Source organism: Protopterus annectens, chromosome 5.part0, assembly GCF_019279795.1.
Source record: "Protopterus annectens isolate FY-2018-M chromosome 5.part0, PAN1.0, whole genome shotgun sequence".
NCBI classification, from domain to species: Eukaryota; Metazoa; Chordata; order Ceratodontiformes; family Protopteridae; genus Protopterus; species Protopterus annectens.
Genome location: NC_056735.1, coordinates 1697980385 through 1697997874, shown reverse-complemented (window position 1 = coordinate 1697997874; position 17490 = coordinate 1697980385). Strand labels below are relative to the sequence as shown.

Sequence of the window (17490 nt, the reverse complement as noted above, 5' to 3'; positions counted from 1 at the left end):
CTTCTAACTTTTTCCTTTTTGAAAGGGACTTGTACATTCAAAAACAAGGTGTGGCCATGGGGTCCCCATGTGGGGCCTCAGTAGCCAACTTGTTCATGGCATATTGGGAGAAACATTTTCTCTTAAACAACACTGAGTGGAAGACAGAGCTCGTGTTCTACACACGTTTTCTTGATGATGTGTTTATCCTTTTTAAGGGTAATTCTGACCGGGCTTCTGAGTTTGTTGATTTCTTGAATCAGACTACAACTTTCCTCAAGTTTACCTATAATTTTGCCATGGACTCGATTGACTACCTCGATGTCAGGTTGACAAGGGATTACACGTCCAGTAAATTAAAATCAGTCATTTTTAGGAAGAAAACCTACGTAAACTCCTTTTTGCACTTTTCTAGTGCACATCCTTACAAACTCAAAAGAGCCATAGTCAAAGGTCAGCTAGTGAGGGCTGTTCGAATGTGCACAGATCACTTAGATTTTTTAGCTGAATGCACATTCTTAAAAAAAAAAATTATTTCTGAACCGTGGTTATCCCCTCCAACTAATCGATGACTTGATTCATGAGGTGGAATTTAAGAAAGCTAATGGCTTTTTTAACCCCCTTCTAAGTAGCTGCTGAATTGACAATTGGATGTGAAGTACAACCTCCCTCTTCAATGCAACTTATGGCTAGATCTAATGAAGAGGCCGTTTCCACCCAATACCCGTGTAGTTTTATTACTACATTTAACATCAACTCCAGCTTAATACAGGAAATATTGAATAAGAACTAGCTCTTTATTTCCAGTACTCCATTGATGGTCGAAAGACTAGGAGAAAAACCCCGTTTTGTTTACAAAATGGGCCCTAACATAAAGGAACTTTTGCAAAAGCACCCTAGCTATGATATGCAGAGTAGAACTAAAGGGTGTTACGCATGTGGATTTTGTAATCAATGTCATTGTATAAGGACTGGCTGTTCTTTTTCTATTAGAGGGAAGAAATTTGATATTTTCAATAGGATTACTTGCAATACTAAATCTGTAGTCTACATAGCGTTCTGTTCCTGCTGTACGGCATATTACGTCGGCAAGACAGATAGAAGATTCAAAGATCGTATTTATCAGCACAATTATGCTATCAGAAACCAGAACTGTGAGAATGCTCTGGCAAAACACGTAGCAAGTAATCCAGGCCACTCTTTTTCATTTATGGGCATTGACCACATTGCTGACTCTATTAGAGGTGGGCCGGCTTCTATTATTTTAGAAAATCGCGAATTGTTATGGCAGCTTAAACTGGATGCATTTAACACACCAGGTCTTAATGACAGCTGCAATATTTCTGCCCATCTAAAATATAGATCCTACTTGAGGTAGTCTGCTGGGGACTTATTAGAACTTTCCTGTCAACTCAATTTCATTCCGGTTGGTTTGTTCTGTTCCCTGAGTGTTCTAACATTTAGATCAATATTTGTTGGTATAATACCACTGCTTTTTATATCGTATTTTTACCTTTTTGGCAAGAATCAAGCATTTGGATTTCCAACTTTTTAGATTGTCATATTCTGTTTCCAAGTGGGTTTATACTTTTTATATATTTTAGTATCTTTGCCTGCTTATTCACACTTCCAACAAGTTAGCTGGTTTCCTTTGGTTTTACCCCTCCCCAGCTGTTTGGACTGATTGAGTATTAATAAATAATAAATAAAAAATATACTCGTAGGTTGACTTGTTCAACTATCTTGTACATAACATGTGCCCTATATCAGTTGTGACTATCATTCTCTGTTTATGATGCTTTTGTACTTATTCACCATGTTATAGAGAATACATAATACGCTTGCATTTTGCGGCTATGAATTTTTAACTTTTGTGTTAATGTGCTTTTAACTGGCACATCGTTTCTTTTTACATTAATAGAGCGTATGTCTGACACTTTTGTGTTACTACTGCTTTAAATTAAATGATATGCTGTCAGGAAGTGATGTAACCAGTGAAATCACTGTTTGCCTTTTAAATGTGTTTTTATTCTTGTATCCATTCACTCTGAAGAAGCTACCACTTTTGAGTAGCGAAAACGCTGTCTTAACTTGCATTGAAATAAATTTGCGTTAAGGATTTTATACGCCTGGTGTACTTCTGTTTGAACCCGCTTGCCCTGCTTCATATATTAAAAGTTTCAACAAACTCAGATAATAACTTTGTTAAAGGTGATCTCTTACGTGGAGTTTTAGTATTTGTGCCAGTTTCTTTTATAATGCAATTGAAATCTCCAGCTACGATTAAATTGCCTTTGGCATATTGTACTATGTCATCTAAGTGTTTTTTGGCCACTCTAACTCCTAGCCCTGGTATCCAATAAATATTCACTAATGTATATACCATTTCATTGATAAATATTGTCACTAGAGAAAACATTCCTGAGTTGTCATGAAACGTGTTTATGATTTTAGGCATTAAAGTAGTGTTTTTTCCACAAAATTGCTACTCCCCTTCACTTTTGACTATAGATGGAACTTACTAGTACTGTATAATTGTTATTGTTTATTTTATTTATGTCTTCCTGTGTAAGGTGTGTTTCCTATAAAAATACTAGTTGTGCTTTACATAGCTTTAAATATCTGTAAAGACTTCCCCTTTTGCAGTTATTATTTAAACCATTTACATTAATAGATATACATTTTGCAATTGGATTTATATTAGCCTTGCTTTTATCCATGTTCATATACTTGTAACAATGTGTAGATGTGTGTACATGAAGAAAATGACTTGTTCTTTCTTCTTCCAACAGTATTACAATAGATTATAGACACCCAATAAAAGTACATTAGAAGATCATAACTGAAAACATAAGATAAACAACCACCAAACCCCTCCATGAGAAAAAACATCTCAGCCTTGAATGATCTAACCATTCAAGCAATCCCTCTAGATCTGCATTTCAGCATCCTCCCCCAGCCCCGCCATATGGTAGTTTTATAATGAAAATGATCTTATATATCTTTTAAGTATACATGTATTTGTATTTACATATTACTTACAGTCTTTATCTATTTTTAATATTTTATAAAACACTAAGGCAACACAACTATACCTAGATTTAATACTTAACTATTTGGCTTTGTTTAAATTGTAAAGAAAAATCTCTTATTTTAATACATCTTTTGTATAGCAATAACGGTTATGCATCTTAAAAGTAATATGCTTGCTGTTTATCTCCCTTATAGTGTGAGTGGCATTCATAGGTATCAAACTTTTGTAATGTTCTATATATAAAAAAAAAATGTTAAGCATTATATGCATCAGTTAACTATACTACAACTTAAATCATGAAGTGTCTGTAACAATGAATATAATATTACACTTTTATTGTCATATATCAGTAATCTTATAGTTTTCATTTAATTCAAAAAAATCATATTTTAGTGGCATGAATGTTACTAATTTGTTTTGGGCATTGGTATTATATAGTTTAGGTCTATATTTCCAGGCAGTTCCTATATATTATTAGTGCCACTGGCACATTTCACCGCTAGTATACCACGTATGTCATATGTCAAATAGCAACTCATAATCCTTATGATATTACAGGATTTATCTACAGTGTTATAACTGTAAGGTTGGAAAATATAACAAGCAAAGTAAACTTTAAACATGCTATAACACAATTGTTTGGTACTTATTACTGTCAACCCTTCTACATACACGGGAGAGGATAACCTTATATGACCACCGACCATTGTCCTTCTTTTTTCTCTTCATCCTTCTTTTCTCCATTTTTTAATAAATATTTATTTCTATTGTGGCTTCTTTGAATTTAGTGAGGGAACTCAATATCATATTATAGATAATATAGAACATTCAAACCGAGAACATGCCCGATATAGTGACATATTCTCAACTCAAGTGGTCCACGCCATATATTTATTACATTGCAGTCAGAAATATACTAATGAATAAGCAATAACCAGCAGCGTTGCAGCATGTGTGTGTCTCTAACAAGTATATACCTATAGGATATTAAAAAGAATAGATAGCAAGCTCTTCTTTCATAATCAACAAATGCATATAGCTTGGTATTTACTTTCATAGACAGAAAATAGACCTGTTATTTATATGCATATCATTTACCAACAGCAATATATTAGTAAATGCCTATGCTATTCAATTCATATTTTAATACTTGTCATATTTTAAAAAACATGACATATATAGATACTATAAAAGTGATTAACATGAGATATAGCTGACAATGGCTTTAGCGTTTGTGATGATATATAATATATATTCAGTATTATAAGTAAAAGTACATTGCATGTCTATTTGTAATCTAAGGTTCAAGGCTGATCAATTTAGACATACAAGACAATCTCTTTAGCCTTGGTCATATGATGGGAGTTACTGTATCTCTACACAACCATTCATTTTCAGTGAGGATGTTCAATATTAGTATAACTTGCCTTTAATAAAAGCATACTTATAATTAGCAGTTCTTTTCTATGTATATATAATAATATCATAAGCAAGTCTATGAGATTTTTTCTTGCTCATTACTGCTTAATGACTGTGCTACTCGACCAATTTAATATTTGCAGAGTATCTTAATAATTAAACAGCAATTCCTTTTTACCTTTAAAATGCCTAATAACAAATAGCCACATTCATGAACCATAATTGACTTACTGTCCTTAAGGTTGAGTACACTAGCTGCAATGTGTTTACAAATATGTTATATAGTTGTAGTCAAGGACTTAAATATATTAAATTTTCATAAAATTAAGTTAAATTATAGTAATTTACTTGGGTGATGTTATTAGAAAAGATTGTAGTAAAGTCTGTATGTGTTAACTGTTCATACAGTTTCTTCCAAGTGATATACTTCTTGTTAAGCCTTGTGTGCTGTTTATGTGTGCAATTCAAAATGAATAACAAATGTTACAATATAATAAAACATCATGCATGTATTGATACCTTCTAAATTTGTTAGGTACCTCAGTGTACTTTTAATATTTGTTAAACTGTACAAGCACTTTGCCATCTCATAAATAGTGTGCTTGTTACTTTAAGTAGCTTAAGAGCTTAAACAACACCCATACTGCCTTGTTTCAGTGCTGACATCACTGACTGTTTACTTTCGTTTTGTGCTGTTCGTACATTTATAGAGGATTTAACACACACTAATGGATTCTAACTGAAGAACCTCCACTCTAGGGATGGTAAAATAAGAGTTCCCAGCTTGTGACCATGGCAGGAAGCCAAAAACAAAGTAAGTGAAGCTTTTAGAGCTTTTTAAACAGAACACAAGCTCATTAAACTATTAGTTTTCTTAACATTAAGGGCAGATATACAAGCCAAACAGTTGTTTGTTAGTCAAAAAGGCACTTTTAGCATCAAAGAATAGATATAGATCTGGTCTCTTGCATGCACAATATATCAACCTTCCTTCACTCCATCATATCAGCTAGCTGTCTCCCTATACCAGTCATACTGCCAACATTCAAAGTTCCTACCCTCACTGTTACACTCCTAACCTTCCTCCTCTCTTCCTGCCTTCGGGCATGCCTTCCCCCTCCTCATCTCCTTCGGCCAACAGTAGCCCAATTTCCGCCAGCACCCTGTTGGCTAACAGTACTGGTGGCAATCGTTGTTAACCCGGGCCTCGACTGATCCGGTATAGAAATATGAAATGTCCGCATAAGTTATTTGGCAGAGGTTTTACGCCGGATGCTCTTCCTGACACAACCTTCCCCATTTATCCGGGCTTGGGACCGGCACAAAGAGATGCACTAACAGTACTGGTGGCAGTCGTTGTTAACCAGGGCCTCGACCGATCCGGTATGGAAATATGATAAGGTTATATGATATATAGTAATATATGTGAAATATAATGTTTGTTATGTTAATATAGATTGATTACTTTTATATGAATGTAAATTTGCCTATGTCACAAATAATAATTCAATAAAGGAGTTTGAAAAAAAAATTGCAGTCTCGAAAATGAATTAACTACCTGCATGTTGCGCTAAACACTAAATCTTCTTGTTTTCTTGCAGGATCCAAGTTTTCCCTGTAGGTGTCCCCATATTCTGTTTTGCAGCAAAACTTTCCATTGCCGACTCTGTTGCTAAGGACAACGAAAGGAGCGTCTGTCAACTTCCTAGCAGCTCGCGAGTTACACTCTTACTACTTAAATTAATTTAATACATTTACACAATTTACAACATAAAACACTAAAAGGTAAAATTGTACAGTGCTTAGAGCTGCTTCTCCTATCGGATTAGTTTTGTATACGCTACCGCATTATCATGGTGGACAACTACTGAATTTTTCCCTTAACACTCGTACTACATTTGGCCTTTGATATCGGCAAAATAAATAAATGGGACCTAAGAGAGGAAAGAGCGCTGCTTCCTCCGGAGCAGGTGGAGGTTCTGGAAGGGGCTGGGAATCTGGACTTATTGCAGCACAACTTAACGAGGTTAGTCAAATTCAGGCTAGCTGCTGTGTTTGTTGAACAACTAAGTTTTAAGGCTTTTGTAAAGTCAAATGCTGTGAAAGTGTCACGGGTTTGTTGCATGTACAGTATCTGTGTATGTATATTTCTATCTTCCTTCTTATCATAAAGTGGATATATAAGGACGTGCGGGATTTATCGCTTCTCGGCCTTTTGGCTAAGATCAAGTGTAGTATCATGAATCCAATGATTCTGCATCACCGGCGCGGACCCGTGTGTGCTTGTCGTTGAAAATGTTCTTTAAGTTGCATGGCATAAGTCTGTTTCACTAACTTCGGTTCATTTTCAGAATTCAGCCTCTAGCTGTTTTAAGTTTAAGTGAACGGTTCTGGGGTGAGAGAGGGGAAAAAGTCAGCCTTTAATAAGTTCTTCACACCCTAGGCAGGCATAAAATGTGTCTTTACACTGTACTGAGGCGCAACAGCTCTGGTTCAACTAATGGGCAAAATTCTCTAACATTATATGAAGTTAAGTTGAATTTAAAGTAGTAAAGTAGGAACGATGGCAGCATTTCATTAGGGTGCTTTGTTGTAAACAAATCCATAACTGAAAGGAAAGGGAAAAACAAAAGCACAAAGTATTATAAAATAGGTTTATACTGCAGTGTGCAAGTAAACTACAAAGTTTTTGAGACACATGATCAGGCATGTGGTTGAAAGGTGTAATATTGTTTTATCTGCCATGGTCTTACCATTAAAACCAGAGTTGTAAATGCGTGAGGGGCAACCAGACACTACAAAAAATGACGTTCTTAATATATCGGACCTATAAATCTCCGCACTGAACCTTTATGGTCTTAGCTGCCTATTGCCACTTTAACAACATGCCTCCATCCACTGTTTTTGCTGCCTGTATTAAAATGACTGTATCTCCAAAATGGTTAGACATTATTTTCAAAAAAAGTTTCAGGGAATGGTAACAAGATATTTAAATTATGTTGTTATTGTTTCAGAAAAGAAGATGAACCAGCTTGAATTTTAATGAAAACATCAAATGTGTAATGTGATTTTTATTCAACTTTTAGAAATAATACAAATATAAAATATAACTGTGTGTGTATTGTAACATATTCTTGACATCAACTAAGTTATATGTCAGAAGGTATTGGCTGTGAATATAGAAATAAAAAATGATAAGATCTTGTTTCATATCACATCACTTAAGATAACTCTTCCAATATTTTGTGTTATATAATTGCATGTTCATGTTAGGACTCAAGTTACAGCAATACAATGTATTTATGTTCTCCCAGTCTTCATTCTGACCATCTAGACTCCTCTAATCACCAACTGTGAATATTTAAATATTAATATTCTGCCATACTCATAATACTAATACGGTGATGGCATTATGGGATTTCAGCATTTGTAGTATTACAGTTTCAAAATATTTAATTGTAAATACTTCTGCTTGTTTTGCAGCTTTTCTACACTTTTACATACCAACTTTGTCAAATATCCCTTCAGTTATAACATCTATCATATATGATTCTTTTGTAAATATGAAATGTCTTGCTGTTTTGTACATTTTCTTCTATAAATGCTAGTCAACATGACATGTCTTCTAGTGCCTGAACAGCTAATTAAACTTAGATTACTGGGAGCAAAGTCTCAGTTTTATTCTTAGATTTCTATTTTTCATAAATTTTGTATTTGTTTCTTTGGAGAGAACTGATAGCTACACTGAATGTTATGCAGATTTTGCAGTTTGTTAATTTCAGATAAACATTCCGACTTGAATTTGACCTGCCTTACACATCAGTATCCCAGTCCTGATTCAAAGCATTTTTTTAACATTTTTAAGATAGCTCCGAAGACACCTGGATGGTCAAAGCTATAGAACTTTAATTACAACATTCTCCAATATATGCATATCTTTCAGAATAAGTGAAATGAATGTGTTTAAAATGACAGAAAATGCCATTTTTTTCTGAGGAATGGTTATTATTTTTAGTAATGTCATTAAGAACACATTTAAGATTTTCAGTGTATACTGAATTTTTCAGTTTTTAAAAAATGTCCAATGTTTTTGTTTGTGTTTAACCAAATGCCAAAATCAGAACAATTAAATGATTCTGTAGACTTTACAGAGATACCTAACATTACAGGACCATATTAGTGAAAATGTTTGAAAGTTACTAGCGACTTTCTGTAAATAGTATATTACAGTCTCAAGTACCGAATGCACTTTGGTGATTTTAGGAAAAACATCTTTAGGTAATGTATGTCACTGTCATTTAAAGGAAGTCTAACTTTAAATATGTTAATTCCTAGCTGATTGGAGCTACATGTAATTTGGTACACATTTTTTAGAAGGCAATCTAAATAAACATCTCATGGAAGGTTAGACACTCATACATTGTCTCGGTTGTATACTGACGTTCAGATGCTGTATGGTATCAGAAAGAGATATATGCATATTTATATTTGAAGAGATAAAGATAAAATATTTTTTTGTGGAAAGAGATCTATTTGATTTCAAGATTGTACATTTTGGAAACATAGAAATGTAATTCACAGTGTAAAGTGCAATGGCTGCATCCATCAGAAATTATGTCATTGCAGAGCAATTTTACAGAAATGTAGACATGCTGCTGCCTTCACCCTGAAAAGAAGTCATTTACCTATTCCTAATGGAAATGGGGTATAATGCAACATATCCCAGACTGTTGCTATGATGTGAATGTGCATTCTTGTATCTAACAGGTAATATCTTAATCCTCATTATGGGAGTTCTTGAAAACAACTAAAGCAGTTAACGTCAATGCTAAGATAAAAATACATCTAAGACTGCTGTTCTCTTTGGTTTCAAGAGTTAATGTCTCCATCTCCCTTTGAGGGTGAGAGTTCTTGATAAAATATTTTGTGAGAAATGTCTGACCACTCAGGTACAAATTGTATCTAAGACTGCCATTCTGTCCTAATGCATTTAAATGTGAATAGTGCCAAATTTGACCCCACTGGATTGCACCCCTTACTACAAGATGTTTTAGTTCTGTCATATTCAGAGTAACAGAAAATTTTTTATAGAGAAACATATATAGTCTTTGCTTTTGGTACAATGGTAGTTCAGTCCAGATATATTCAAAACTGTCTATATATGTATTGCCTTCTTCAAGTTGGCGAGAAGTAATAAATTCATAGATTCATAGGCTGCTACTAGACTAATGACTGGGGTGGGGGGACTTTCTAAGCCTAGCCAAGGTTTCCTGAAAGAATAATGATGTTCTGTGTCCAAATAGGGCATTAAGAGCCAGGCATTTATAAGCTACCTCTGTCCATAAGGGACATGGGAGCCAGACCTGGTGTAAGTTTCTTGTTCTCCATCCACTGGTCCAGGTTGCGCTTAAACTGGGTAATAGACAAACTCAGCTTCACATGAATGGGAAGCCTGTTCCATAGGAGGGGTAGACTCAGGGACACATATCTGTCTCTCCAGCATGTTGTATTTAAATCACATACAAAATTCAGGTCCCTAGACCTTGTGTTTCTGGTACTCCTTTTTTTTAATGAATATGTAGGAGATTCATAAGTGTGGGGTTTGCTGATGCCTTGTTGGCCAGGCATAGATCAACCCTCATCAATCTATAGGAGAGGGAAAGTGATTTAAGGTGCTTTGCATAAGGTGGGTTTGTTACACCTTGTATTTCTTTTTGTAAGGAACCTCTGAGGTCACTCTAGTTGCTGCATAGGCTTGGTCAGGTACATACCAAAGGGAGCATTGTACTCTGTAACTGGTCTGATAAAGGCATAGTACAGTGAGATGATGACCTCTTTGGACCTAGATGCCATCCCCTTACTTATAAGTTGCGCAACATAAAAGGATTTCCTTACCACTGTGGCCAAGTAGTGGTTGAACTTAAGGTTATTGTATATCTGCGCACCCAGATCCCTGACCACTGGGTCAGCTCTTAGAGGTGTATTATCAACATGGTAATTTAGCCAGGATGGTTGACTTTGCAAAGGATACAATTAAGCATTTCTTAGCATTGAGTTTAAGACCATGGCTTTGGTACCATTTTTAGTCAAAGATAGACCATTTTGAAGAATGCTAGTGTCTGCAGGGGAGTTGATGATAATCCCCAGCTGGCAATCATCTGCAAACTTAGTTAGCTGTAAACCTTAAGCATTTGCTTCCATTTCAGAGAAATAGATGTGAAAAAGGAGCGGGCCCAGTACCGAGCCCTGAGGGACTCCATTAGTGACTGGCCTCTTGGTTGAGGTGGCTTTACCTATTTTCAACCTCTTGGGTCCTATCAGTGAGCCAGCTGCCTATCCAGCAAGTGATAGAAGGGTTTTATACCTAAATTAGTGAGCTTGTCTACATTGCTGCCTAAGTGAGGTATTGTATCAAAAGCCTTGGTGAGATTGAGGTAAGCTGTGTGTGCAGTCTTGCCTTCATCCAATGCTTTGGTGACCCGCTCAAAAAAGTCCACCAGATTTCATAGGCATGACTTTCCCTTAAAAAGCTGAACTGTCATTGGTCCAGCATTTGTAGATTACCTAGGTCCTCATTTATCATGTCCATGATGACTTTTTCCATGGCCTTGCATATGAGGCTGGTAAGACTGATGAGCCTGTAGTTACCCATATCAGTGGTTGGACCTCTTTTGTGCAGGAAAAGGACTATGGCTATCTTTCATTACTTTGACACAAAGCCTATCTGAAGGCTCCATTTGAAAAGTGATTCAAGTGGACCAGAGAGGTCATGTTTCATGCTATTTATTAAACATGTTATGTTTAATAAATAGCATATGATGTTATCAGGGTCCATCTGTGAAGTGTTTTTTTGCCTTGAAAAGTGCATTGATGACTTGTTCATTAGTAATGGTTCGGTTAATTGTGTTGTGTGGTATTTCCTTTGGACTCTCGGGGGGGGGGGGGGTTAGTTGAACCTGTTAGCCAAAACTTTAATGGCCTATAATTCAGTGTGGGTGATGCCATTTACAGTAAGCTCTGAACATTGTTGTGTAATTCCTCTGAGGTTACAGATATAGCTGTAGAAAAACTTTGTGGTTGTCCTTTGCCTGAGAAGCTATTTTTTTATTCAAATGTAGCCTTTGAAGTGTTAATTAACCCTTTTAGCTACCTGCTTAGATTGGTCAGGGGCTTTTACATTAAAATATCTTATCAGGCTGTCACATTCTAATGGGATTTCCTAGTAATATATAATTATATCTCTAAAATAGCCGACATTTATTTGTAAACTTTTTAGGTGCCATATGTGGGTATTTAGTTATTAGCTGTACTTAGCTTATGTTTTAGTTATAGAGGTAATGGAACAGCAGCTGGTTGAGTTTGTTAGAGCTAATCGTCAGTTCCTGGTATTGTATTTTTTCTTTTAATATAAGAGCATGATATGTTTATGATTTTCTGTACTATTATTTGGTTCCCAGAGAAAAAGGAAAATGTGCATGTTTGTTACGAACAGAATATGAAGACATATGCAACAGGGATGCTGAGAAATCACAATAAGAAATGTTTTGAAATCCAAAACATGAGGTCTTTCTGCATTATTTTCTAGCTGCAGCCCCCTTTACACATAAGACCACCTAGCAGTATATGTTTATTTTGTCAGGTTGCACTTTGACTGCAAAGACTTATTGCCTAGAAATAAAAGCTATGGTTACTTGTTCACACACATATTTCACAACATACACATACACACATACGCACACTCACACGCACACACACACACACACACACACACACACACACACACACACACACACACACACACATACACTTTGAGAAGATTTTATACAACCACACAGACACTCCTGGGAAGGGCTGGCACAGGTACTCCAGCTGTGCCCCTTTTTCCTAGACTATATCATAGAAATCACTGCCACCACCCAGCTAATAATTATCAGCTACCCAAAGGCCCTTAAAAGGGTGTCCAATTATTACTGTGCAATATTATTATCCAACTGGTAAGTGCGACTAAACAGTCATGGCTTATTAGAGTGACTTGGTACAGGATCACTATATACATGCAATGTACTCTAGAGCTTAAATTATCTCTACACAAAACAGCCACAGTTAAAGGGGTTTAAAATATTTAATAATAAATAATTAAAACACAAGACAATACGTTTTACTACACAGTGCTAGGCAAGAGTTCAGAGATCACAGAGAAATACTTAATTCAGCAGTACAGTTCTGACATCACAGAAAAACACTTGGTCTAATCTTTGTAGTTTCTATCTATTTCTAAGAGAAAACACAAATCTAAGATAAACTTACATACAGAGCAAAGGCAGTGCTGAGTTGGATGGTCAAGACAAAATTGCTTAATGCTCTCTGAGTCTCTCTGTTTTTAAAATCACATTCCTGGTTCACATTACATCATTCTTCACACTTCCCTGGGTTCCCAGGCTAACATAAACTACATTTACATTATTCACCTCTGGGCAGAAACCAGAGCAATAAAGGACATTTATGCATGCAAATGCTGGCCATTAACTATGACCTTAAAACAATAGTAAGAATTCCTTCATCTAGACTGGCTGGAGCTATGTTTACATCAAAGGGTCACAGCATGCTTTACTTGGTCAGTAGAGTGCACTGTTACATTTTTTCCAGTTCCACATGTAACACTATTTTTACCATTTAAGACAACAAGCCTGTGGTTTACATTAATATTTACAGATGACAGAATTATCTATAAAATTCTATCTGGCTAGGCTGGCAGCCTTCACAGTTCCCACAAAGTCAGCACCTCTTTTCTCTGTCCAGCAGGGACACAGGTGGGATCCCAGGGGTACGTTTTCTGTTTCACTTCCAGTTGTCCAGTTTCCTGTTAAAGATGGCTAGTAAGGTACTCTGCTTAACATGAAGAGAGAGTCTAGACCACAGATGGGGAGCCATTGGGATACAAATCTATTCCACCAACAAATTCTATTAATGTCACAGACCAGGTTGAGGCCTTGCATGCAGGTTACACAAGTGAAGTTTGACTTATGGATATGCAATAACTCCATCAAGGCTGAGTTTGAGATGGCCTTGTATGCCAGACACAGGTCACCTCTGAGCAGACTGTACGAGACTGAGTAGAGGGACAGAGCTTTTAGCCTATCTGTATAGGATAGGTGTTTGAGACCCTGGATTTTCCTAGTCAGGAATCTCTGTGGTCTCTCCAACTGCTGCATGTGCTTGGCAAGGTAATGCCGAATGGAGCATTGTACTCAATAGTGGGTCTGATAAGGGAGGAGTACAGGAATGTTATGATCTCCTTGTTCATGGATGAAATACCCTTATTTATGAGGTGGGTCATGTAGAAAGCCTTCTGTACAATAGAGATAATGTGATGGTCAAAAGTCAGGTTGCTATCAACCTGGGTGCCTAAGTCCCTCACGACTGATTGCGTGTTTGGTACATTGTTATTAATGTGATAATTAGTGGGGATGCCATTTTCCCCAAAGGTGTAATTATGTATTTCTTGGCATTCAGTTTGAGGCCATGCTCCTGGCACCAGCCATTAGTTTGGGTAAGACCCTCTTGGAGAATGTTCACATCACTAGGGAAATTTAAGAAAGCATCCACCTTGCACTCATCTGCAATCTTGGTCAGCCACACACCACTGGTTTTGGCTTGTACCTCAGAAAAGTATATCCCAAGCAGTAGAGGCCCTAACATTGATCCTTGGGTTATGCCGCTTGTTATGGGTCTACTATTAGAGGTGGCTTCCCCTGTTTTGACTGAGTGGCTTCTATCAGTGAGCCAGTTAGCTACCCATTTGGTAACATATGGGTTGATGCCTAGCTGGGAGAGTTTATTTATTTTGCCCGAATGGGGAATAGTGTCAAAGACTTTGGCTAGGTCAAGGTAGGCGGTGTGCACTGTCTTCCCCTCATCCATAGCTTTAGTGATTGTTTTGAATAAGGAGACCAAGTTTAACAGGCACGATCTCCTTTTGATAAAATTAAACTGTGTGGGTTGCCAATGTCCTTGTTTATAAGGTCCATGATAATGCATTCATGGCCTTGCAGATCAGGCTAGTTAGGCTGATGGGCCTATAATTGCCTGGGTCAGTGGACACTCCACCTTTGTGCAGAGGGATGACAGTGTCTGTCCTCCATTCTGCTGGGATGAAGACAGTGCACAAACTTTGGTTGAATATGGTGTCTAGTGGTGCTGATAGCTCTTTGCCTGAGTTCATGTAGGACTCAGCCAGGGATGTTGTCGGGTCCCATGGAGGCTGTATTTTTTTTCAGAGGGCATTAATGACCTGCTCCCTGGTGATGAGGGAATGGGGGAAGGTGCTGGGGATGTCCTGGTTTACTTATGGGAGGGGGGTGAAGTTTTCACTGAACTTGTCTGCCAGCAGGTTGGCTATATCTATGGCGTCTGTGTATGTAGTATTCTTGACCACCAATTCAGAGCATATTTGGGAGTTACCGTTGAGATTGCAGATGTATGCAAAGAAGGACTTGTGATTGTCCTTAGGGGATGTGGCCAATTTGTACTCGAAGTTAGCCTTAGAGGATTTCACCAGTGACCTTATTTGCTTGTTTAGACAAAGGAGAGATTGCTTCCAACTTGGCATCTGCTCCTTCTTGGTTCTGGACAGCAATTTTTTCCTTTTATTATAGAGTCTGTTTATTGCTGCTGTCCAGTAGACAGGTTTACTCTTCCTTGAGGAAGATGATGTTGTCCTGTCAGGTATTGCTGATTCCATGTTGCTATATAGGTGCTCATATAGTTTTTTGGTGTAGGCTTGGACATTAGTGATTGTTCCAATTGAAGGGACAGTGGCTGTGAAGCTGCTTATACCTGCTCTCAGGAGGTTGCAGTTAGCTTTGGAAAAGTTTTTTTTGTTTGACTCTGGCAAAGGGGGGGGGGTCAGGGGAGATGGTGACTTCGAAAGTAATTGCTTTATGATTGGATCTTACCAAGAAAGATGGCACTGTAGGGGTGCTACAGTGGCTACTCATGATGGTTAGTACCAGGTCCAAGTTATTTTCACCTCTTGTGGGATGTCAACAACCAGCTGATCCAATGCATTGGCATTGACGAAGTCGACGAATCTCTGGGCGTTCATGTTTGAGTTAGAATAGGTTTTCCACTCTATGGTTGGGTAGTTAAAGTCGACCAGAATCAGAGTAGAGGGTTGAATCTTGATAGATTCAAGTAAGTCCAGACATGTGGGTTGGGCCTCCTGAGTCATGGTTGGGGGTCTGTAGCTAGCTATGATATGAATAGGTGTTTTGTCAACGGTTAACTGCACCTGGAGTATCTCCTGTGCATCATATTGTTTGACCAGCCTGGAGGTGTGTATGTCTTTAATAAATATTGAAACTCCACTTCCTTTGGCTTTGTAGCCCTCCATTTGGGGTCTGAAAGTATGGTAGGACAGGTAACCTGGCAAGGCTAGGGTGCTCTCCGCAGCTTTGAACCAGGTTTCGGTGACTGCACAAATATCAGCATCTTCCAGGACGAGGAATGCTTGCATTGAATGCAGTTTCATGTTGAGACTCCTAGCATTTAGCAGCATGACCTTTAAGTTTCGTTTAGAAGAATTTTTCATGTTGGGAATTTTGTCCTCATGACTGTACCTAAAAAGGCACTATGGAGGAGGCAAGAGCCTTTGCCAGAAGCCTGAAGCCCAGGGGAGACGGATGAAGGTCATCTCTAACAAAGCATCGTGGTCTGTCAGTCATGTCCTCCCAGGCTGTCAGGTACTGGATCCCCTTGGAATGGCACCAGAAACTAAGCCAATTGTTAAAGTCAATCATTTTCTGTTTGTACTGAGGCATTATTCTGGGTGAAGGTAGGATGCTGCTTAAGTCTAGGGACATACCTGCCTAGGACACATATTCAACAAGCTCAATCATGTCTCTCTTCATATAGTCCAGAGAGGTACATCTCAAGTCATTCACACCAACATGGACTATGACAGAGTCACAGCAGTACCTGTTGTTGAGAAACTTGAGTACACGAGTGATATGGCAGATTCTAGCACCTGACAAGCAACTTACCGTGACTTTCCCCTTGTTTAGCCTGGTGAGACAATAAATAAATAATACATCCTATATATGAGATGGAAAACGTATAACTTTATAAATATTAGAAGGTGGCACAAATAAAACATTTTTACATATAAAAGATATTATGCAAGTAAGTTAAAAACTTTAAACTTTTCTGCATTTAAAAGAGCAAAATGTTTATCTCTCATTGCTACCCTCTAGTGGCCAAAGCCAAAAGTGCAGGTGAACATAAATAGGGAAAATAAAGTACAAAAATATTACCATATAACAAATAATTCACAATCTAGCCTCTCTCATTTTTAACACTGAACTTCTACTTAAATTCTCATTAAGTTCTGGGCTTCTGTTAGCTTCCAGGATTTGTTGCCAGTAGTGTTCACAATATTCAATTTTGCTTTTCCAAGAACCCCCCTTAAAATCAAAAGGAACTAATTCTATCACAAAAAGCTTATATTTTGCATCGGGGCAACCTTTCAAATGCTTATATAAACTATTCTTCTCAACCTTAGTTTTTATATCACAGTAGTGTTATATTCTTCTCCTTGGGGTCCTTTTTGTTTTACCAATATAGAATGAATTACAGAATTCACAGGTGGCCAAATACATTAACTCCTGACTATTGCAATTAGCAAAGGAAGTCCCTTTAATAACTTTGTTCCTACTTGTCAAAAAAAAACTTTTTTTTGTGGGCAATATAGGTACACTGGGCACACGCACCACACTTAAATGTACCCATCCTTTTATTGCCCTTAGTCCTAACCTTACGCTCCACCAGGTCCTTTATATTCTGGGCCCTCCTATAAGTTATATTGATGGGATTCTTAAAAAGCACATTGAAATCAGAATACTGAGAACATTTCCTCCATTCGTCCCTAATGATATTAGTAATTACTTTGCCACCCACATTATAATCTATGACAAAGACACCATCCACACTGCCACCCTTCTCATCACTACTCTTGCACTGTCTGACATTTTCACCAGCTTCACCCAGACCTAGTATGGGTG

At 37.3% G+C, this 17490-nt stretch overlaps 1 protein-coding gene and 1 pseudogene across 1 annotated transcript in view; both read left to right on the top strand.

Moving 5' to 3' along the window:
- The first annotated feature begins 6121 nt into the window (after positions 1-6121).
- SPAG17 (sperm associated antigen 17) overlaps positions 6122-17490 on the top strand; it is a 3638922-nt gene continuing 3627553 nt past the window's right edge. Inside the window, exon 1 of the mRNA XM_044071485.1 lies at positions 6122-6458. Within this exon, the coding sequence (XP_043927420.1) occupies positions 6360-6458 (99 nt within the window). The 5' untranslated portion in view covers positions 6122-6359. The remainder of the gene's footprint in view (positions 6459-17490) is intronic.
- LOC122802993 lies at positions 6632-6807 on the top strand (annotated as a pseudogene).